This window comes from Megalobrama amblycephala, linkage group LG11, assembly GCF_018812025.1.
Source record: "Megalobrama amblycephala isolate DHTTF-2021 linkage group LG11, ASM1881202v1, whole genome shotgun sequence".
NCBI classification, from domain to species: domain Eukaryota; kingdom Metazoa; phylum Chordata; class Actinopteri; order Cypriniformes; family Xenocyprididae; genus Megalobrama; species Megalobrama amblycephala.
This window is the reverse complement of record NC_063054.1, coordinates 25,131,256-25,154,781: the sequence shown is the minus strand read 5'-3', so window position 1 is coordinate 25,154,781 and position 23,526 is coordinate 25,131,256. Positions and strand designations below refer to the sequence as shown.

Genomic DNA, 23,526 nt, shown 5'->3' with positions numbered 1-23,526 from the left:
AATGACAAACTGTGTTTCTTTCCACCCATATAAATAATGTACTGGTTAAAATAGTGTTGTTGGCTGTAATCAGACACAGGTGACACAGGCTTGTTCAACCACAAGATAATAGAGGGGGAGCTTGTTAATATATATATATATATATATATATATATATATATATATATATATATATATATATATATATATATATATATATATATATATATATATATATATATATATATATATATATATATATATATATATATATATATAAGGTTGCTGACAGTGCACTGTCAAATTGCATTTACCTCTGCAGCTTTCTAAAAATACAGTATATCCTAATCATATTCTCATATTCATATTCAAACACATTGGTTCTCATCTACAGTATGCTGACCTCTGTGTGGAAACAGCACCAGGGTCTCTTCTCATTTATAATCGGTTTCCTCCTGATGCAGTGTTTTCTGGAGAAGATGCCATTAGTTACCAATAACATGGGAACAATTAATTATTTACAATTAAATTGTTCATTTAAAGTTCACATGAAACGGAAGTTGCAATAGTCTTTTCTTCCCTATAGTGTGGTGCAGTGATAACAGATTTTTGTAGGCTGTCCTGAAGTCAATGGATTTTTTGAACGGGTTTTTGGTTAAATGTCTGAAATAAGGTCTGGTGAACACAAGCTTAAGATATTTTTACACGTTATTAATGTTATCAAATTCTACGATACAAGGTTAAAAGCATTTACTGGTCTTGTAAAAGGCAGTTGCTAATAATCAGCTGAACAGGTAAACTCATCTACTTGCTTTCACAGACTCGTGATTATTGCATGCAAACTATTAGAACTTAAAGGGTTAGTTCACCCAAAAATGAAAATTCTGTCATTTATTACTTACCCTCATGCCGTTTCACACCCTTCGTTAATCTTCGGAACACAAATTAAGATATTTTTGTTGAAATCCGATGGCTCCATGAGGCCTGCATAGGGAGCAATGACCTCTCTCAAGATCCATAAAGGTACTAAAAACATATTTAAATCAGTTCATGTGAGCACAGTGGTTCAATATTAATAAGACAAGAATATTTTTGGTGCGGCAAAAAAACAAAATAACGACTTATTTAGTGATGGACAATTTCAAAACACTGCTTCATGAAGCATCGGAGCACAAATGAATCAGTGTATCGAATCATGATTCAGATTGTGTCAAACTGCCAAACGGCTGAAATCACGTGACTTTGGCGCTCCGAACAGCAGATTCGATACACTGATTCATTTATGATCCGATGCATCCTGAAGCAGTGTTCTGAAATCGGCCATCACTAACTAAGTCGTTATTTCGTTTTTTTTGGTGCACCAAAAATATTCTCGTCGCTTTATAATATTAAAGGTCCCGTTCTTCGTGATCCCATGTTTCAAACTTTAGTTAGTGTGTAATGTTGTTGTTAGAGTATAAATAAAATCTGTACAATTTTAAATCTCAAAGTTCAATGCCAAGCGAGATATTTTATTTAACAGAAGTCGCCTACATCGAACAGCCAGTTTGGACTACATCCCTCTACTTCCTTCTTTAATGACGTCACTAAAACAGTTTTTTGACTAACCTCCACCCACAGGAATACACAAAAAAAGGGGGCGTGGTCTTGTTGCGCTCCCATGGAGAAGAGCAAGAGTTGCGTTTGTAGAGTGTGTTTGTCGCCATGTCGTCGAAACGCTGTTATTTTCATCCCGCAGTCCAATCACCTTTGTTTGGCCTTCCCAGGGACGCTTAGAGATCAATGGTTACAATTTATGTTTAACTCGGTTCCCGAAAATTATAATCCACATGTAAAACTATGTGCAGCACATGTTTACAATAACACTGAGCGCATGCATCTCCACGTTATGGTAAGAGGCGTGACCTTTCCGGGCAAGATGCGCTAAGCTGCTGTCAAATCACAACACAGGAACCGCTGGCACAATCAGAACTCGTTACGCATTTCTGAAGGAGGGACTTCATAGAACAAGCAAGTCATCAGCCCGTTTTTATGACAGTGGAAACAACGGTATACAGATAAGTAAATTATGTGAAAAATACTTTTTTTACACGCGAAACATGAACATGTTATATTGCACACTATAAACACAATCAAAGCTTCAAAAAACCACGAAAAACGGGACCTTTAATATTGAACCACTGTACTCACATGAACCGATTTAAATATGTTTTTAGTACCTTTATGGATCTTGAGAGAGGAAGTGTCATTGCTCCCTATGGAGGCCTCACGGAGCCATCAGATTTCAACAAAAATATCTTAATTTGTGTTCCGAAGATTAACGAAGGGTGTGGAATGGCATGAGGGCAAGTAATAAATGACAGAATTTTCATTTTTGGGTGAACTAACCCTTTAAAATTTCAGTGAAAATGTTTTTCAAAAACAAAGACTGAAAGAGTTGTCGAGTGGTGTAGTTATGACTTGACGCTGAAGTCATGTGAGCATGAGGTTCGTTTATAGCCTTTGTTTAGCTTTTTACTTCTGGTTGTATTTATGCTTCAAAATTCATAAAAGTTGTGTTCATTTGTGAAGACTGTTACAATAAACAAAATGTGTAATCATAAGCGTTTGTTAGTCACAGACCTTATTTTCTGCAATAACCCAAAAGCCAATGAAAAAAATCCTACGGGGTTTTTGTCGAGGGAACCAGGGTGATGCTAACTTCTGGGTTGGCCTTTAAAAACACATCATCCCTGCACCATATTGTGATGTATATCTAAGTGGAAAAAACGTAGGATAGGATTGGATTTCATCCTTCGGAAACTGATTTGATCATAGGAAGTTTGGTGTTGTGGCAGGCATAAGCCCTTGTATTAGTGCAGTGATTGACAGGTGAATAGGTGGTATTTTGCTTCTGTTCAAACACATTTGACTACATGAGTATTTATACTGTGAATGCTATGAGATAACATGCATTTTCTACCACCACCAAATTTAGTTGAAAGTACACAAACTTAGCGTTCTGAACCCCATTTACACCTGTAAATGTCCACTTGTGACTTGATTGCCCAACACACATCTTAATATCTGGCTTAAAAGGGGGCTTCATGTACTACAAAGAGGCCATTTTTCTGCTATTTTTTAAGGCCAACTATAGACCTAATTTGAACTATCCGAAAGGGTGTTTTTCTTACGGCTACATTCTCTCAATGCCAATATCTAATGAAAATTAGCCGTTATCATCACTCATTCTCAGCTCTCTTTTCATTCAGCAATGTTCAGCAAATGCTAAAACTAGTTATAAAAATGTTCACAAACATTTTATTTAAAAAGCAAAATGTGATGCATTTTATGTCATGAAAAGGGGAAGGGTTCAAATTAGGTTAAAAAAAATACAACAAAAATATGTCTATGGATGCTAGAAAAGTGCCAAATGTTTGTGGGGTTAAGAAGATGTGAATCTCAATCAAAACCGTATCCCAGTAAACCCAACCCTAACTGTTACAATGACACATAAAAGAAATACCATGCATCAAATTTGGTGTACTATATTTCTCTGAGAACAGAATGACACTTCACCCAAGTACACATGATCATGTAGTTAAGGTGCTGGTAAATTTCAGATCACATAGTCTTTGTCCTTTTTTTTTTTTTTTTTTTTTTCTTCCTTTTCAAGACCCTTCTATGAAAGAGACATTCATATAAACCAGTGAACTAAGGCTGACCACATTAACCCGTCATCATTTCATGATCTTTTCAAATTAGGGTAAAACAAAAACAGACATAGCCTAATCTTTTATATTGTTGTATTGTATAAATCCACCAAGCAGACAACTATGGTTCTCTAGATGCAACAGGGGCATTGGTTTTGTTTGAAGTAGGGTCAATATCCCACTACTGTGGTCATCATGGCACATTAATTGGTGACCTCACTGTTTATAAAAGGTCCCATCCAAGGGAGATACAGCACTATGCCTATTTTGTTAAAAAAAAGGCTGTCCTGTGAGCAGCTTTTTGTAATTATAAAAAGGGGAAAACACTTCAATTTGAGAGACCACAGCAGCAGCACACTTGCTTTGTCTTTTTCACTGATCAAACCATTTGGCCACAGCATTTCTTTCCTCTCTTCCTTTCTAAAATGGTGGATGGAATGCAAGGACTGGTCAAAAAGGAAAGTAAATTAAATGAGAATGAAGTACATGAAGTGAGAGAAATGAAGTATACACTATACAGGATTGAAGGGCTTGGGAGGGTACACATACTTTTTAACGGAGTATAAACAAAAACATTTCTGCAAATTCTTTTCCGCAAAGTCTTTTGCTTTGCGAGTCACAAAGAGGGTCTTTTAACAATCATTGGAAACAAGTTAAAAAACAAAGTTTGAACTGACAATTGCATGTTTTTACCTAAAAAGGCAATCATGATCACATTGGGAAATAAAATAAACAATTCAAATGGACCAACTGAAGCACCATAAGATCTGCTTGTCAAGTATTATATATATATATATATATATATATATATATATATATATATATATATATATATATATATATATATATATATATATATATATATATATATATATATATATATATATATATATATATATATATATATATATATATATATATATATATATATATATATATATATCTCAAGTGAGTAGTGATTTTATGACACTAACGAGAATTCAACAGGCCAGAGAACTGTCGGACCCTAACAACAGCTAGACACTGGAATGATTCAGAGTGAGGAAATAACTCACCGTTCATTAAGAATTGCTTTCATGTGCATTCAGAAACACTTTGCTCTGAGCCAAGCGTGCCATCCATGAACGCACTACAAAACTGTTCTGATGACGACTACCGATAAAACTGAAAATCGGAGAACGTACTCCGAGTCAAGCGTGCGAAGCATCTTAAAGTAAGAGTTCCATTTCATATGGTCAATATACCATACATCAGACATAAAAGTTGAAAACTCATCTAAGATCAGCATGATCACTTTTACTCTTAGATAAGTCTTAAACATGAGAACCCTACTTTTATAGAAAGTTTTGTTTCACCACTGGTGCTTAACTTTCCTCTTAAATACTCGGCATGAACACATTATTGTAGCATTGGGTGATTTTTCAAAATACATTTAAATCTGGTTATATACTCCAAACTAGTTACTTTAATGTTCCATTGATTTGATTGTTATGAAGTCCACACTAAGTTACATGTAACTGCAGAAATTCAGTTTTTGGAAAAAGATAAAAGGAACTGGGAAAAGTAAAAAAAAAAAAAAAAAAAAAAAAAAAAAAAAAAAAAAAAAAGTAGACCATCCATACAGAACTCAATACATCAAATTCCCGCTAACAACGCAGAGTTTCTCCACAGGTACAAGTGAGGAGGATATCACACACTTCTCTTTCTGACACACATACAAGCATACACATACACACACACACACACACACACACAAGCACGCACGCTCACACGGCGGGTCCTAAAAAGTCCCCGACTGTGTCCATACCCCTGAACCCTGTAAATTTCGTTGTGGATAGTGCTGTGCTCCAGAAGCTGTGAGATGTCTCGAGTTAGCCTGACTGGGTCTGTCTATTCTCTGGCTGTGCACTCTTGACGACTGGGCCAATCTGGAGCCATGAGCACCTTGTGTGTGTGGTACTGCAGTGCTGTCCATTTTTAGGTTGCCTAGACCTCTTGTGGGTAGAGAAAGAGCAGCTGACAGGGTGCTGTCCAACAGTTTAGTTTTAAGGCCTGAAGTGTCCATCCCACCTCCACTGCTGCTGTGAGGCTGTGGCGCACACATTGATGAGTCCACTGAGGAGATGGATACTGTAGAAGAGGGCGGGCTTTCTTGGGTGAGTGGGCTGTGTGTGGGCAGCTTTGAAGGATAGTAACTAGGCCCCCCAGAGCTGCAGCGGGGAGGGGAGGGACTTACAGAGGGACAGAATGGAGAAGAGGAGCTCTGCTGGTCGTAGGCGGGGCTTTCCGAGTGCTGATGGGATTCTGGCTGGAGAGGCAGCATCTGCTGGATGTTCATTAATGACAGATTTAACAAAGTTCAGACCAAACATTTGGAATAATTAAGTTTTTTTTTCCTTCTCGGTTGTGCATTGTTAATTTCCTACCTGATGTGGGTGTACAGAAGGACTCTTTATGGGAGAGGCCAGAGATGAGCTCTGAAGATCATACCTGTCCATCTCAAGGGCATCTATCAAGACACAGATAAGTACTCAAACTCAGCAGCTCACAGCATTCTCAGTTCAGTTATTGAAAACATGCAGGGAGGGGAAAAGTCCAATTCATACCAGAACTCTTGTCACGACTGCTGATTTGGTCATTCATTCCGGCATCTGCTCTTTTAAGGGCACGCTCTATGTTTAGATTACCCCTCAGGACACGTTCCAGAGCACCCTGTCCCTCCCTCAACCGCTCAACTGATGTAGGGACCATCCTGATAAACACACATAAAAAGTCACATTCACTACAACCGTTCATTAGGGATCTGTGAGAATGTGTATGAAGAGCTAATGTTAAGCAGGACCAAGGTTATTATCATCAAATAAAACCATTAAAAAAAAAAAAAAAAACATTAAATTGAAAGCTGAAATAAAAATATAAATATTTGATGAAAAACTTTTTGAAAATTAGAAATTTTGCCTTTGCAACTAACTGAAATAAGTTTAGGTTGAAGCACTAAAATAAAGCATTAGTTCACCCAAAAATGAAAATTCTGTCAATTACTCACCCTCATGTTGTTCCACACCCGTAAGACCTTCGTTCATCTTCGGAACACAAATTAAGATATTTTTGATAAAATCCAATGGCTCAGTGAGGCCTCCATTGACAGCAAGTTAATTTAGACATTCAAACGCCCAGCAAGGTACTAAAGATGTATTTAAAACAGTTCATGTGACTACAGTGGTTCAACCTTAATGGTTTGAAGCGGCAAGAATACTTTTTGTGCGCAAAAAAAAAAAACGACTTTACTCAACAATATCTAGTGAAGGGCGATTTCAAAACACTGCTTCATGAAGCTTCAAAGCTTTACGAATCTTTTGTTTTGAATCAGTGGTTCAGAGCATGTATCAAACGATCTCAAACTGCCAAAATTACGTGATTTCAGTAAACGAGGCTTCTTTACGTAATAAGTGTTTCGAAATTTCAATGGTTCATGTGACTTTGGCAGTGCTCCAAACCACTGATTCGAAACAAAAGATTTGTAAAGCTTCAAAGCTTCATGAAGCAGTGTTTTGATATCACCCTTCACTAGATATTGTTGAATAAAGTCATTATTTTGTTTTTTGGTGCACAAAAAGTATTCTCGTCACTTCATAACATTAAGGTTGAACCATTGTAGTCACATGAACTGTTTTAAATATATCTTTATAGTACCTTTCTGGGCGTTTGAAAGTCTAAATTAACTTGCTGTCACTGCAGGCCTCACGAACCATCGGATTTTATCAAAAATATCTTAATTTGTGTTCCGAAGATGAATGAAGGTCTTACGGGTTTGGAACGACATGAGGGTGAGCAATTACAGACAGAATTTTCATTTTTGGGTGAACTAACCTTTAATAACTATAAATAAAAACTAAAACTGAAATAAAAATTAAATCAAATTGACATAGGTTGGCTAGTGTGTCTGAATCTCCGTGTTATTTTCTCACCAGTGGTTGGACTCTGGTCCACCCAGTATTGTGGTCTGTGTGTGGCTCCCAGACCTGATGGCAGGAGGACTGACCTCCTCTATCTGTGGGAAAGTTTGCCTTTCTGGAGAGAACGAATTGTGCGGAGAGACTGAAGGCTGAAAATGAGCACGCGGCTGTCCTGGAGACTCTGCGCGAGGGGAAATGGAGCTGAGGTTTGTGACGAGGGGCGCTGGGTCCCGTGGCCCTTTCTTTCGTTCCCTGTACTCTAGCAGAGAGACCTACATGGAAAGAAGGTGTATAAGAGTGACTAAAAGATGCACATAGATTATGAACAGGCATGCAGTTCTGTCCTTCAGTATAATTTCTTAGTATACACATGCATTGTAACATTCACAGGTTCACATAAAGCAACACATGCAAGATCAATTGATGTATAATGACATCATCAATAATTTCAATGAGTATGAGAAAGATACAGCATGCAGTACCCAACGCTGCCATTTAGAAAAGCACCACAATAAATGCCACCACATTAAATGCTCATATTAACCCAATCAAATGCTGTATAATAAAATAAATACATGTGCATTTTTTTCTTTCAGAGCAAGAACACTTGCAAATCTATCATCATACCATGAAAAATTTTTTTTTTAAAACTAGGATTATAGACTCTAGAACAAAAGCAAAGAAAAACCCACGTACACATACAGACAAATTCACCATGAGAAATGTTTGCAGATTAGAAAATGAAAGCATCTGTGTCTTTGAATGAATACAATTGGCTCTGCAGCTGTTAACTTTTTTGTTTGTTTGTTTGTAAAGTTAAATTTGCTCAATACAGATGAGGGAGTACATCATCTGGAGATGCAAATGTTATGGACATGCACACTTCTAGATGGAGGCCACTTATTTCATATTCACCATGTTCTGCCCTGGCTTGAACTGGCCCCTTACAGCTAATGCCTGGTACCCAGACAAGCCAGCCAGCTGACTACCAGCACTCACCATGACCCTCTGCCTTGAGAAAAGGGTAAAAGAAAGATTTTGCAAGAATTTTAAGAGCGAAGAGAAGAGAGAAACAGGGAGCAAATCAAAGACAGAGCAAGAGTTTCATGCCAGATAGAGAACCACCATTCATGATTTAAATGTATGTGAGAAAAAGGAAGGTAAACAGCAGAGGTTTTTCCAAGATTTGTTGTAGATGAGTCCTATACTATGGCAAGTCAAGAAATATCCAATCTGTTAATTGGATTTGTAACGGTAGAACCACATTGATAGGTTAACAGTAAGATGTTCGCCCGAATAACTGAACGGAACATCAAAATTTGTGAGATTTCATCTGAAAAATTTTGTATGGAAGCTTGTTTCCGCCACGGAATAAAATAAAAAAAATTAAAAAGGTAAATATCTTGCATATCAAGCAATTCTGAGAAAAAAAAAAAAAAAAAAGGCAATTGTAAGAAGTCCCAATTACTTTTTTTCTTTTTTATTCAGTGGTGGAAACAAGTTCCATAGTTTTGAGGTAAAATAGTCTAATTTATTGTCATTGGATAATAGTAATGTGAGTGATCTGTTGGATATTAAATGTTTTAATGTCTGTTTGTGAATGGGTGATTTCTGAACAGAAGATGTCATTTAGATATGTATGACATGAAAAAAAAAAAAAAAGTTTTATAGTGAACAATTAAGTAGTTGGATACCCCCCAGCCCCCCAAATTACAATCAGATGACAGTTAGGATAAAGGCTCCAATATACTTTGAGCGAAATCACAGAAAAAACTGATGTGATGTCAATTTGAACAAAATCAGACCAAACGATGTTTGTTTCTGGAGCTTGAAACAGCTTGCCAAAGCAAACTTTATGGCAAAAAGTTTGAACTATCATCGGTTCATGGCAATTATGTAATAGGTAGCTGTGCTTTGGGGTTTTTTGACGTGTAAATCTTCTCTAGTTCATTTCTGCAGTTCAGTCCATCAAGGTCAGACACGAGTAAAAACACACTGGAGAGTTTAATACTGTATGTTTAATACTGTAAAGCTGCTTGCATTAAAGCAATCTATTGTATAAATTGCTCTATAATAAATGTGATATGACTACTGGAGTGCCGAATTGCAGGGCTCGTGCAAACTAAACTCTCTAAGCGAAGAGCGAAAAATAACTTTGCTCCGAGTATATCGGGGTCTTAAACTTACCCTTGGTGTCATATTACCACAGTGGTAGGTCAATAATATTGTGCTGTAAGAACTTAAATAAAAAATCCATTTATTTCCATAATAATAGGATTATACAGGATGATACAATGTCATCCTGTAAATGCTGAAGGAAAAACAAACAACTTGTAAATGGACAAACTGATGTGGCCGTAGGACTTGCCTTCTTCTTTTGTGGTGGATTGCTAGGGTGAGGGGATGTGCTGCTCTCTGAATATCCACCTCCAAACTGTGTGTCAAGATACAGTGAGAGAGAGCCGGACCCCGCCTCCATCAGCAGCCCCTGGCTGCTCATTGTGCTAAAATCAGAGTCAGCCGTGGAAAAGCCTCCCTCTGACTGTGGGAAGTGTCTGTCACTTACAGGACCAGGTGGTAGATTGGCATTGAGGGGAGAGCAGGTGTAAATGAGGTTAAACTCTGTCCTAAACGCCTGTTCTCGGGCCTGTGCCTCACTGGCATGTGAAACCAAGGAAGAGTCACATAGAGTGGACACAACAGCTGAGCTGCGGGGAGTCCCACCACCAGAGCCACTGAGAGAGTCTGGAGCAGCAAGCGAGAAGTCTTCTGACACAGGAGCCGGGCTTCCACGGCTTGTGGAAAAGTCAGGGAAGGCAGTAACCCGTGAAGTGAAGTCTGGTCGCAAACAGGGCTGAAATGAAAAATGAAAGAATGTTTCAAATCAGGAATATATTTCATTCTGTTTCAAGTATTTTAATGAAATATTTCATTCTAGATTTTTTCAGTCCACAAGTGCCATATATTCCAAGAATGCAAAATATGCGGAAAGCACAAATTTAGATTCGTGCCTAATAAAAGAGAGGTACATGAGCCCAAATTTATTTGTATAGTACATTTCCCACATTCCAGTAGTCAGTTCCACTTTAAATACTCTTACTTAATCCTGCAGTTTATAATAAATTATAGTGGCATTTATTATAAACAACAATTATGTTTACTTCATACTTGCATTTTGCATTTCTGTTCTGGATACTATAGTGTTTATAATGTTTTTATCTACTGGTATTTTTACATTATTTCTGAATAAAACAATAAAATGTAATACACAGATAATACACAATGTTGTACAGCAATACTCTCAAACAATGCAGTTTTGACCTGGTGCGACTCTCAGTCGGGTGTGACTTATTTTCCAGACAAAAAATGTGCAATCAAACCAAAATTTATTCAGACACCTTGAACATTTCATTCATTAATACAGTTTATTCACTATTGTTTAAAAAAAAAAAATGGTAATAAAATATCAGAGTTAAACTGTGTCTGAAAAAAATGTAGCTTAATTATGTCAGATAACACTTAAGCAAAACATGGTGTCTGAATAATTTTTGGTTCTGAATTATCATCAATTTTACTGGTAGTCCACTTTATGAAGAATTTTTGGGTATAATGTCACAGTTTACTTTATTTTGCTATCCTCACTTACATAAATGAGCTATAGGGTCCTGCACCCACTATTAAAAATGACTGTAGATACTACACATTTTGGCACACCATTTTCTTCCTAAACCATCTAAACTTGGTAGTTTTCTTAGTCAAACTACTTTGTCAACACTTTCTGCACGACTCTCAGAGAGGGATGCACCGAAATTTCGGCTACCGAACATTTTCAGCCGAAACAGACATTTTAATTAGCGGTTCTCTGGTGGCATGTTTTGAATGGGTTCAGCGTCTATTTTGTGCACACAATGTGGATAAGCTACAACAGTTAAACATGTCAGCTGTGTGGACACTAGCTATGGATTGAGAATATTTTTTATTTTATTCGATAATGATATGACTTCTATTTAAAGTCTTTTAGTCTGTGCTGTTTTTTGTTGATGCGTGAATAAATATTTGTAGCACGCTTGCCGTCCAATAATAACAGAAAGCTTTGTTACTTTTAATATGAAGCAAAGTCTCAACTTTCAAATTCGAACAATAAATGTCATTTTGGTGCTCTTTAATGCAGTGTGACAGATAACTGTAAAATCAGAACATCAGAACTTTCTGAACATCAGAAAGCATGTTGAAAGATACAACTTACCGAAATGAATCCTGTCTCATGTAATCACTCAGTGTTTCAACCAGGGAAAGACGTCAATAAAACGGCTTGTAGGCTATACAATGTCAATTAACATTGCATTTACCTCAAGAAAGCTATTCAATTTCCATAAACTCATTAGTTAGCTATAAAAAAAACTCTGCTAAATATATGCACTGTGTTACATATTCATTATATTTTTACTTAACCTGTTAGTGATGTCTTCATTATACTGTATGGTTGCATAAATCTGTCATAAAAACAAGTTATTACAGTTTATTGTGGTTTAAAAATTTATATTTCACCAACAAACTGGAGTAGAAACAATTCTGTTAATAAAAAGTTGATATAAAAATTGCCTTATGTGCATTTAAATGTTTGCACAATTTTTGAATTTGCATTTCGGTGCATCCCTACTCTCAGAAATAGCAAAGCCAGCCATTCAGCCATTAATCTTCCTATATTACAAGCAAGCATTAGCACATCCATGTGCATGTATGAGCATTGAAACTTACTTCTGGAGTCAGAGATTCTGATCTGTGCACAGGAGAAGCCTCAGGAGAAGAGATGTTCTGTGAAAAAGAATCAAGTCATATAAATAAATATTATATATATAGCTATTGTTTTCTATGACTACAGCAAATCACAACAAGCTGCTGTAATGAGATAGAGAAGTCCATTTTATATGCGTGTTTGTGTGTTCACCTCAAACTGTAAAGGTGTATTGCAGCGGCTGGTGGGCCGGGATGTGAGTGGCGAGTACGAATGCATGGTAGCATTTAGCTTCTCCACTTCCCCACCTAAATAAAGCGAGCAAGGATTTAGGAGCGAATGAAGAGGCGTCATTGGAAGTTCAGAGGGCAGAGGTGGGGTGATGGGGGATAATGGTCGTAACAAAAGTTCAGAAGGTGGAGCTGCTATTTCCGACGAACACTTCAATTTCCTCTTCTTAAATGGTCCTGTCAGCTCTGAACAAGAGAGGCAATATCAAAAAAAAAGAAAAAAAAAAGAAAGAAAAAAAAATTACTGATTGGTGTGAAACAGAATCTAAATCTTGCACAGCAACCTCTTTACAAGCCCTAGTAACATCTAGCTAACCTATTAAAATAGCACAATATACTCAAATCTGGTTGTTCATTCTACTCTTAAAATATGGACTCTAGGTCAGCATTTACAGTTAGAGAGTTAGCTCACCCCAAAATGAGAATTCTGTCATTAAATACTCACCCTCATGTCGTTCCAAACCCATAAGACTTTCGTTTCATCAAAAACATTTTCATTTGTGTATTTGTGTTCCCCAAGATGAACGAAAGTCTTACGGGTTTGGAATGACATGAGGGTGAATAATTAATGACAGAATTTTCATTTTGGGGTGAACTAACCCTTTAAGACAAGCACTTAAATTTCGGAGCCCAATATGTAATAATCATGCATTCTTCCCTGCCAAACTAGACTCTGCATTTAAACAATGGCAAGATAATATTTTTTTTTTTTTTTGCTAGTTTTACTGATCTGCGTTCCAAATTAAATCGTACTCAAATTGATCTTTTTTGTTATTTCAGATGGGTCATTTTGTGAAGGCCCAAAGCCTATTGTTTCCATAAATTCCCTCTAAGGCTCCTGCAGACTTTCTGTTAGAAGCTCCCCTCTATCTACAAGGCTTTATTTCAAGAATATATACCACTTGCATGTCTTTAAAAAGTGTAGAAATGGACTAGAAATGGATGGGAGAAAGAGCTTGGAATAGTATTTTCAGAGGAATTTTGGAGCAGTGCCCTACGTAGAATTAATGGTAGTACCTCTTGTGCCCGATTGAGTTTAATACAGCTCAAGGTTTTGCACTGTAAGCACTTAAGCAGAACACAGATTGCTTCTTTTAATCCTACTTTTGACAAAACCTGTATAAGATGTCACACAGGTGAAGCAGATCTGACTCATGTTTTGGACGTGCACCACACTTACTATTTACTGGTCAATCATATTCGATACACTTTCTAAAGTGTGTTGTGTGTTATTCTCCACATATAGCACGTTCTGAACCCTAAATACGGTTTGTTAGAAAAGCTGTATTGTCCACTGTCAAGCATCGCGAGCTTTTGCTAACATATATATATATATATATATATATATATATATATATATATATATATATATATATATATATATATATATATATACACATATACATATATATATATATATAAAAAACATATACTTTAATTTTTACATTTTATTTTGCAAGTTACCTGTATTTTTTGGAGTTATTAAATTGAATCGAATCGAGTCTGACTCAAAGACAACTTAACATCATTGCCTTATTGGCTTGCAGGCAGGTTTTATTACATTGGAAATCTACAAACCCAGCTAAAGCATCAGGTTTAATGTTATATCTACATTTGGAAAAGATTAAATATTCAATTAGAGGTTCTCATAAATTGTCTTATGTCTGGCAACCCTTATCATATTTCTCTGCCATAAATGTACTTCCTGGGGAGTAAAGGGAGTCGCACTGATATTTTTATTTTTGAACTTTTTCTTTTTCACACACCTTTTTATATGGTAGTCTTGTTTTGTTTGATGCTTAGGTACCTTTACGTATGTCAGTAAGTAGGGTTTATGTTGTTCATTGTTGTATCATTGTTACACTTTTGATTGTGGTACCAAACTACTCTTCCCCTTTTTTCTTTTATCTTTTATTTTACTATTATTAATTATTATTATTTTTAATATTGTCATTATTTAACATTTGCATAATTTTTATTTTATTAAAATTTTCTTGTATCATTACTATTACTATTATTATTGTTTATTTTCATTATCTTTTGTAATATTGCTGTTTAATTAACATCCTCTAAGGTCAGTTCTGGGTTGGTTGGGGAGGGATTGAAAAAGTAAAAAATACAGTCTCTGTACAAACAATAGCATTTGTCTTTGGAATAAACAGAGAGAGAGAGAGAAAAAAAAGAAAGAAAAAAGAACCCAGAATACAATTCACATTCTGCTGCCTCAACAGTGGAGAAAGAGCCATTACCAGGTTTAAACTGGAGAGAGCTGCTGGTGCTGCTGGTGTTACTTTTGTGTGAAGAATTGGACTCCGTTCCATCCTCCAACAGGCCAGATAACATGCTCTCATCCAGCGCTTGTTTCATCCACCTCTGCTCAGACAGACATACACAAAGGCATGCTATGTAGCCACAATAACAATAACATTGAGTCCACTAAGTCTTTGGGCAATTCAGCTACAATTCGATCTATGTCTAAAAAAACAAATATGAGCTGGAGAACTCTATAAATTCATTTTCAGGGGAAATTCGAATGACACAATAATGCAATTCACTTGTTCAGTAACTAACCTTCTTGCAAGAACCATATGCAGGGTCAATCATAAAGGGTCGCCGGCGTCTTTCAGGGTTAAAGGGTGAACCAAAACGAACATAGTGTTTGGGGGTAGTACAGATGAGAGGTGAATGAGATAGTCCTGGCAGCATGTTGAGGGTGGTGGCTAGAACTGTGGGGTCAGTGGTGATGCGTAAAGGGCGCTCCACAGACTCCTCCACCCGCTCTGGAACCTTGTCATTTAACCACTCCGTCACCAGGTACTTATAAAAAGAGAGAGAGAATCAATGTTAAATGACTACAATTACAGCTCTGAAACATAGCTGACCAACAGTATGAATGTAGCAATTTTTACCATGTTTGATTTGCTCTATGTATGAGTTAAAATATGAATAAAAGTCTAAATTAAATCTGTTCATCATATTAAGTGACGCCTTTATGACCTTTTTGGATCTTATAAGTTTTGGTTACCTGGATTTTCAATGGAGGGACAGAATCCTCTCAGGTTTCAGTAAAAATGTTTTAACTTGTATTTCAAAGATTAACCAAAGAGAGTTTGGAACAAAACGAGGGTGAGAGAATGTTCATTTTGGGTGAACTGCCCGTTAAAGCCACAACACTGCAGTTCTGAATAAGATTTATGACACCCACAGTAGAATGGCTATAAGAAAAACATGTTCGTTAACCCATGAAGGATTTAGCTTGTACAACGATCTTACCTTTTTGGTTTTTGGGTATCTGACATTTGTCTTATTACCCATCCCTGCTGCAGAGGCGGCTCCATATAGCTCTCCATCTTGAAGATGGCCATAGTTTGGAGCTCCCTCTCCCTGGCCCTGCTCCCTGAGGGCTGAGCCCGCACTGCCCTCTTCACCTCCCACTAGAACTCCCTCTGCTGCTTGCTGGGAAAGAGCCTGCCGCTGTCTCCGAGCACGCTGGGCTGAACTGGAGCGGTACCTGGAGATACGGCTCTTAGGACGTGGTTTGGAACTGCGGGCAGGTTGCGCTTTAGGGGCAGGACTGGGTGTAGCAGGGGGCTTCTCAGAGTCAATGTCTGTTGTGTCCTAATGAAGAGACGAGTACAAATTTGTAAGAACATGCAGCCATTATAAGCTAAAGTAAAAAAAAAAAAAAAAAAAAAAAGTAACTACCACAGTGGCAAAGGAGGTACGCCGTGTGCTGACTCCTCCACCTGCTCCTGTATTTGGTACACAGTTTCCTGCCATAAGTGAGGGCACTTCTGCCTCCCCAGCTTCCAGTTTGGTTTCTTCGGCTGTAGCCTGCGCAGTAACCTGACCACGTTTCTTTCTCCTCTCAAGGTTCTCAAACATGTGCATTATGGCCTCTGCTTTGCGTTCATCACGAGACTGGGGGGGCAAAAGGATGAGTGGTTGATAAGGCGAGTAGGGCCCTATGAAATCTATATTATTTCTTCACAAATTCCTTTTTATTTCTTATCAAAACCTGTTTTCCATTTACATTTTTCTGGATTCCATTTTAATAGTTTTAACAGTTAAATAAATAAATAAATAAAAAATCTTATCTAATTAATTAAAATCTTATACAATTTATCAACATCTTATTAAAAGTTTAACAAGAATTACAATTACAGGGTCCTATGAAATACATTTATTTTCTTCTCAAATTCAGTTTAATTCTTTACAAATTCCATGTTTTCCATTTTTAATTTCTGGATTGTGTTTTAAATGGTTTAATTCAATTTTAATAATCAAAAAGCATGTCTAATCTATGTAATTCTTAAAATTTATAATAATGGTATAATTTATTCAATTGAATACAATTATTATAATCTGTTAAAAGTCTTTACAATAATAGGGGCCTTTGAAATATAATTTTTTTTTCTGAAATTCTATGATAATTCAGGAAAATGTAAACAAATTTATGAAAAAATGGTATTTATGAAAAATGGTAATCAAATGAAGGCATAAAACATTAACAATTGAATTAATCTTGTAAAAAAATTGTCAAATGAAAATGTAATTTATTTTATTTTATTTTTGAATAACACTCTCCAAGCGTCACTCATGCTTGAGTATGTGTAGTAGATGAAACTGACACTGGTCCACTATATCATTTTGATTAAGTGTACTGTCCTACTTTTGATTTATCCATCCAAAATTTGCCAAATTCTGTGACATTTCGCATTATACTGTAATTATAACTGGATTCCTATGTGAGACCACTGGCTTTGTGTTAGAATTAGACAGTATGAACCGATTCATAACCGTTCTCCTCTGATCAAAGCTTACACGTCTGTTTGGTATTAGAGCTCCATTCTCATCTAACTCCTCTCCATTCTCCAACTTCACTCTGTCAATAAGAGCATCCTGTAGCACAGAAACAAGCTCAGCTTCATCATCATCATAATCATTATCATCATAATTTCTCAAAGTATCTGCAATAGAGAAGTAGACATTGAGGTCTATTTTTCCACAAACATGCACCTCTGTATCGCTAACTCCCTGTGTCTCATTTGAATCTTCCAGCAGGTGGTTGCTTTCATCAGACACACCGGTTACGACCCTGTCCCCTTCCATCTCTCTGCGTCGGGCTCGTCTCCTCCTCGTTTCTGCTCCAGGCAGGGCAAAGTGTGAAGACTGAGGGGATGGTAGTTGGAGGGGGCGGAGATTGTGTCTCTGCACAGGACAGTCCTGATTGCCCTTATGACAGGCACAATCCACTTTATAATTACTGTGGGGAGAATCAGAGGAAAAGAGTCAATACAAAGAACACCGAATCGAAGTTTATCTAAGACTCATACTAGATATTAAGAAACAAATTTGAGTGACTAACCAGCAGCTAAACTCGTAGTCAAAGCCAATAGTGACTTCAGAATCTTTTGAGATTTGAGCAACAGCATAGATACACAGGTGAATCATCCCCTCTGCTATCATGTGCCGTACCTGTGTTAGCATACACAGGACAAAAAGAACAAAATATGAATCAAATTTAGTCAGGCTGTCAAGCAACCCTACCACATCAGCAGTTATAAGACAACACCAGATTCATCCTCACCTCAGCATTGGGTGTGCACGATCTTCTGATAAACCGTGCATCATTGCCAAATGTCCGGGCATCCACACACATCTCCACTTCGTTGAACTTGGAGTAGAACAGGACAAATGGATATGGCCTGGAGTGGAGATAATAGAAGGAATCAGGAAGGACAGTCAATTTGCAATAAACATTTTACAAATGCCCTATTAAAATGAGATTCAACAAAATATTAGTATAACTAAGATTTACAAAAATTAAAGGATTAGTTCACTTTAAAATGAAAATTACCCCATGGTTTACTCACCCTCAAGCCATCCTAGGTGTATATGACTTTTCTTCTTTCAGACGAATACAATTCCTATTAAATAAACACCCCGATACTATCAAGCTTTATAATGGGAGTGAACGGGGGTCACAAGTTTGACACTAAATTAACTAGCTTCCGGCCAAACTGCCATACGGATTTTACTTGTCTAAAGCATAACTTACGAGATGCCATGACTTATTGCGCTACGCCATGACGTACTATGTGACATCCTACGTTATACGCGCAAGTTACGCTTTAGACGTAAGTAGAAGCCGTATGGCCAGAAGCTAGTTATTTTACTTTACAATGTGTTAAATATGGATATTTTTCTTACACAAAACACATCGCTTAACAGAAGGCCCCCCTGGAGCCGTGTGGAGTACGTTTATGACAGATGGATGCACTTATTTGAGCTTCAAACTTGTGATTCCCGTTCACTGCCATTACAAAGACTGATAGCGTCAGGGTGTTTATTAATATTACTCTGGTTGTATTCGTCTTAAAGAAGAAAGTCATATACACCTAGGATGGATTGAGGGTGAGTAAATCATGGGGCAATTTTCATTTTAATGTCAACTAATCCTTTAAGATAAGATCACGGAGATGTTGATAATATACAAACACACAGATACTCTCACACATACACACTTACTTTTTGAAAAAATGTCCGTTGACTTCAAACTGCTGTCTGAGCATGACTTTGCCTCTATACTCAATGATGAGTGTTTCAGGGTCTAAATTCCGTGCAGCTCTGAGAATCTTCCTATGTTTCTGCACACGTGTTACACGCCCCAGCTGTAACTATAAAAGAATTATATATACAAAAAAAATTTAATAAATCAGTACACTACATTTGGAAGCAAGTTTTCAATTCAGTAAATACATTTTTTAAAGCAACACATTTTATATCACATTATCACAGATTAAAGGGACAATTCACTCAACAATGAACGGTTTAGTCCAAATTTTCTGACGAGACTCGGTCGCTTTATATGATGAACAGATTGAATTTAGGCTTTTATTCACATGTAATCATTGACCAGAGAACATTAACAGAAGCTCAACCGAACCTGCTTGACACGCAAGAACAAACCTCTTTCGGAAGCTCATACGTGCTGCATAACACAAGAATGAACCTCACTGGTTCTCGCACGTGTCAAGCAAATATGCTTGAGCTTCCGTTTACCACAACTGATGTGTGAGTTGATGAATGTTTATGTGAATAACAGCCTAAATTCAATTTGTTCATCAAATAAAGTGTTCAAATCTCATCAGAAAATTTGGACTCAACCGCTTTTTGAACCACCAAAGTGGTAGTTGCATAGTTGTCTATGGAGGGCGAGTAACTAATGACAGAATTTTCATTTTTGGGTGAACTAACCCTTTAACAGACTGGGACACTTTTGTGGCCTTAACTCTCCTTGTCAGTAAAACAGTAAATATCCAAGTTTTCCACTAACAGTTTTTACACTATAAACTAAGTGAGATCGTGGAAGATTAATTTTTAATTATAAATATATGGCATCTTATCTATACAATGGCTAGTTCTGGTCCTTGAATTTGATCAGCTGTGTGGCATTCCAACAGTGCCTATATGACAGTCCAACAGCTCTGGGACTTTTGACTGTGTTCCAGATAAGCTGTCAGTCTGTGCACTTGTGCAGTAATGGTGACCATGTTTCAGTGACCCTTTCTGTAGGTTACATTGTTACACCAGTAGGTGGTGACTACCTATCTTTATAATCGAATCACTGACTCAATTGCTTTATTCAAAAACACTCATTCATTCAGGAACAATACATCACTATGTTGTGTTGCTCATTCTGCACACAGGATGTGCGAGCCTCAACAGTGCAACCATCAATACATTATACAGTGTATTATTATTATACACCATCAATCGCCACTTACACTAAATGAATGCATAATCATTCTCATGTTTTGGTGATTCCATAGTTTGTGTGTGTGTGTTATTGACGTTTAATCAGGCTATCGTCTGGTCGGGCAAGTAAAATTCTTTTTCACTTGATCCTTCAAAAATCCACTTGTCCCGGACAAGTCAATGTCGAGCCCTGTAAGTCCTACTTTTGATTTATTCATCCAAAAGTTGACAAATTCCATGACATTCCACATTATACAGTAAATTCCATTTTTTTATGAATGGATTCTGTGATTTCGTACCCGTTTTCGGCATCACGGAATTCACATGGCCCTAATTTAATGCCATGATATTGAATTTAAGACTTTCTGCTCCAATTTAAGACATTTTTAAGGCCTTAAATTGTGGAAGGTAAAATTAAGAACCCACAGAAACCCTGGGTTATATATGTTTAATAGTAAAAGGAGGATAGAGAATTAAGGAATTTAGGAACCAGATTGTTCATAATAACCCTAACCGAAGAAAATTATTTAGAGAATTTATTTTTGGACTTAGCTCCTTTATTGAACACCATTACTACATAATTGAAGACTTTACACTGTTGTTGGATAGATCCAATTAAAATATCAGCTTTTTAACGCATCTGACAGAGTTGACAAGTTCCTAAGTGAATAAATATACTTTAGAAAGAAAGAAAAAAAGTTACATTTTCAGAAAAACCTGTTCCCTTACATGGTTCATTAGCTGAGACCTTTGTCTACAAATATATCAGTTAAAAATAATGTATTATAAAATAATAAAAACTAACTTCTAAAAACATGTTTTGCCCCTTATCTCAAGAATCAGTGATATACAGTGCTCAGTATAAATGAGTACACCCCCTTTGAAAAGTAACTTTTTAAACTATATCTCAATGAACACAAAAACTATTTCCAAAATGTTGACAAGACTAAGTTTAATATAACATCTGTTTAACTTATAACATGAAAGTAAGGTTAATAATATAACTTAGATTTTTCAGTTTTACTCAAATTAGGGTGATGCAAAAATAAGTACACCCCACAACAAAAACTACTACATCTAGTACTTTGTATGGCCTCCATGATTTTTAATGACAGCACCAAGCCTTCTAGGCATTAAAAGAACAAGTTGGCGACATTTTGCAACATCTCTCTTTTTCCATTCTTCAAGAATGACCTCTTTTAGAGACTGGAAGCTGGATGGAGACAGATGCTCAACTTGTCTCTTCAGAATTCCCCATAGGTGTTCGACTGGGTTTAGATCAGGAGCCAATGAATCACTTTCACCCTGTTCTTCTTCATAAATGTGTTTAGGATCATTGTCATGTTGGAAAAGTGCACGATGACCAAGGGCACAGGGTGATGGTAGCGACTTCTCTTTCAGTATGCAGTACATCTGTGAATTCATGATGCCAACAATGAAATGCAGCTCCCCGACACCAGGCACCATGCATTTTTCTTTGTATTCCTCACCTCTGCGACGCCATACAGTTTTGAAGCAATAAGTTCCAAAAACATTTATCTTGGTATCATCACTCCAGAGTATAGAGTCCCAGTAGTCTTCATCTTTGTCAGCATGGGCCCTGGCAAACTCTCTTTTTTGTTCCTGGGCTTTAGGAAAGGCTTTAGGAAAGGACGGTACCCATGCATGCCATTCCTCTGCAGTGTACGCCGTATTGTGTCACGGGAAATAGTCACCCCAGTTTGGCTTTCTACTTCTTTAGATAACTGCAGTGAACTTGCATCCCGATTTTCTTCAACCCTTCTCATCAGAAGACGCTCCTGTCGAGGTGTTAACTTTCGTGGGCGACCTGGACGTCTCTGGGAGATGGCTGCAGTTCCATCTTTTTTTAAATTTTTGTACCACTTTTGCTACAGTATTCTAACTGATAAGTAAAGCTTTGTTGATCTTCTTGTAGCCTTCAACTTTCTGGTGTAAAGAAATTATTTTCTTTCTCAGGTCTTGTGACATTTCTCTTCCATGTGGTGCCATTGCTGACAGCATGAAATGGGAAGGGGTTTTAACACCCTTTTATAGTCAACTGTCTGCTGGACACCTGTGTAATGAATAATTAGACTCACCTGTGGTTGAATTCTTCTTAAATGAGACATTTGTAGTCTAAAATCTAGCTTTGCTCCAGAGATTTTCAGTGGGGTGTACTCATTTTTGCATCACCCTAATTTGAGTAAACTGAAAATTTTGTTCTCCAAGTTATATTATTAATCTTACTTTTAAGTTATAAGTTAAACAGATGTTATATAAAACTTAGCCTTGTCAACATTTTGGAAATAGTTTTTGTGTTCATTGAGATATTGTTTAAAATGTTACTTTTCAAAGGGGGTGTACTCATTTACGCTGAACACTAATATATATAAAATTTGATTTGATACAGTCTTAAGACTTAGACGATCCATGAAAACCCATCTATACCTGCATTTGTGAGCCCAACACAGTGTTGTTGCAAGCCAGTTCTGTTCGGTTAATGGTGTCCATGGCGACAGTAGATGGGTTTGGGGAGGAGTTGCCATTGGCACAGTAGTGTTCAAGGAGGGTCTGTACGTCAGCGCTGTACTGGTTAGCCAGAGCTTCCTCATACTGGTCGGTCCACTGCCGAATTCGTGTCTCCCATCCTTCTGTTGTGTTCTCATCCAGAACACTGGCCTCAGATGCAGAGTTCTGCAACAATCAGAGGGTGAATTAGATTTAAGATTGATCTGATAACAAATGGAGGAAGATGATGATTTCAGTCTTTTAATAGTACTAAAGCTAAATGCACAAAACTTAAGATTGTTGCATTGCACACAATTAAAGACTCGCATGTAGATGCGCACACTTCACAACTGATCACCATCTATATGGCATTGTCTATACTGTACATATCACATACAATAATATTTCCAAAGAAGATATACAAGTGGATCATTAGATAACACTGCATATTTGAGTCCATACCTTCATTCTCATGGATTTTCTAGAACCCTCTCTGTAAGCCTGTAATGAGAACAGAGATGAGAACAGAGAGGATGGGAAAGCTCTGACAGATGTGACAATTAGTCAGTTACTGACTTTTCACATTTGTCATTTTTGTAGGCAAA

At 37.0% G+C, this 23,526-nt stretch overlaps 1 protein-coding gene across 9 annotated transcripts in view; it reads right to left on the bottom strand.

Annotated features, from left to right (window-relative positions):
* Positions 1–5,116: 5,116 nt before the first annotated feature.
* The window catches only part of setd5 (SET domain containing 5), a 41,416-nt gene continuing 23,006 nt past the window's right edge, over positions 5,117–23,526 (bottom strand). For 6 of the 9 annotated variants that reach the window (XM_048206931.1, XM_048206933.1, XM_048206936.1 and 3 more), the window contains 19 exons: positions 23,384–23,422; positions 22,862–23,107; positions 19,184–19,332; positions 18,243–18,360; positions 18,021–18,130; positions 17,672–17,918; positions 17,477–17,554; positions 16,358–16,573; positions 15,926–16,270; positions 15,224–15,469; positions 14,902–15,025; positions 12,576–12,838; positions 12,386–12,442; positions 9,996–10,481; positions 8,543–8,635; positions 7,640–7,899; positions 6,278–6,423; positions 6,098–6,180; positions 5,117–5,997 (listed from right to left, as the gene is read on the bottom strand). In XM_048206931.1, coding sequence (XP_048062888.1) covers positions 5,452–5,997; positions 6,098–6,180; positions 6,278–6,423; positions 7,640–7,899; positions 8,543–8,635; positions 9,996–10,481; positions 12,386–12,442; positions 12,576–12,838; positions 14,902–15,025; positions 15,224–15,469; positions 15,926–16,270; positions 16,358–16,573; positions 17,477–17,554; positions 17,672–17,918; positions 18,021–18,130; positions 18,243–18,360; positions 19,184–19,332; positions 22,862–23,107; positions 23,384–23,422 — 3,852 coding nt within the window. In that variant the 3' untranslated portion in view covers positions 5,117–5,451. The remainder of the gene's footprint in view (positions 5,998–6,097; positions 6,181–6,277; positions 6,424–7,639; positions 7,900–8,542; positions 8,636–9,995; positions 10,482–12,385; positions 12,443–12,575; positions 12,839–14,901; positions 15,026–15,223; positions 15,470–15,925; positions 16,271–16,357; positions 16,574–17,476; positions 17,555–17,671; positions 17,919–18,020; positions 18,131–18,242; positions 18,361–19,183; positions 19,333–22,861; positions 23,108–23,383; positions 23,423–23,526) is intronic. The other 3 variants (XM_048206932.1, XM_048206935.1, XM_048206934.1) reach the window with 3 other exon arrangements.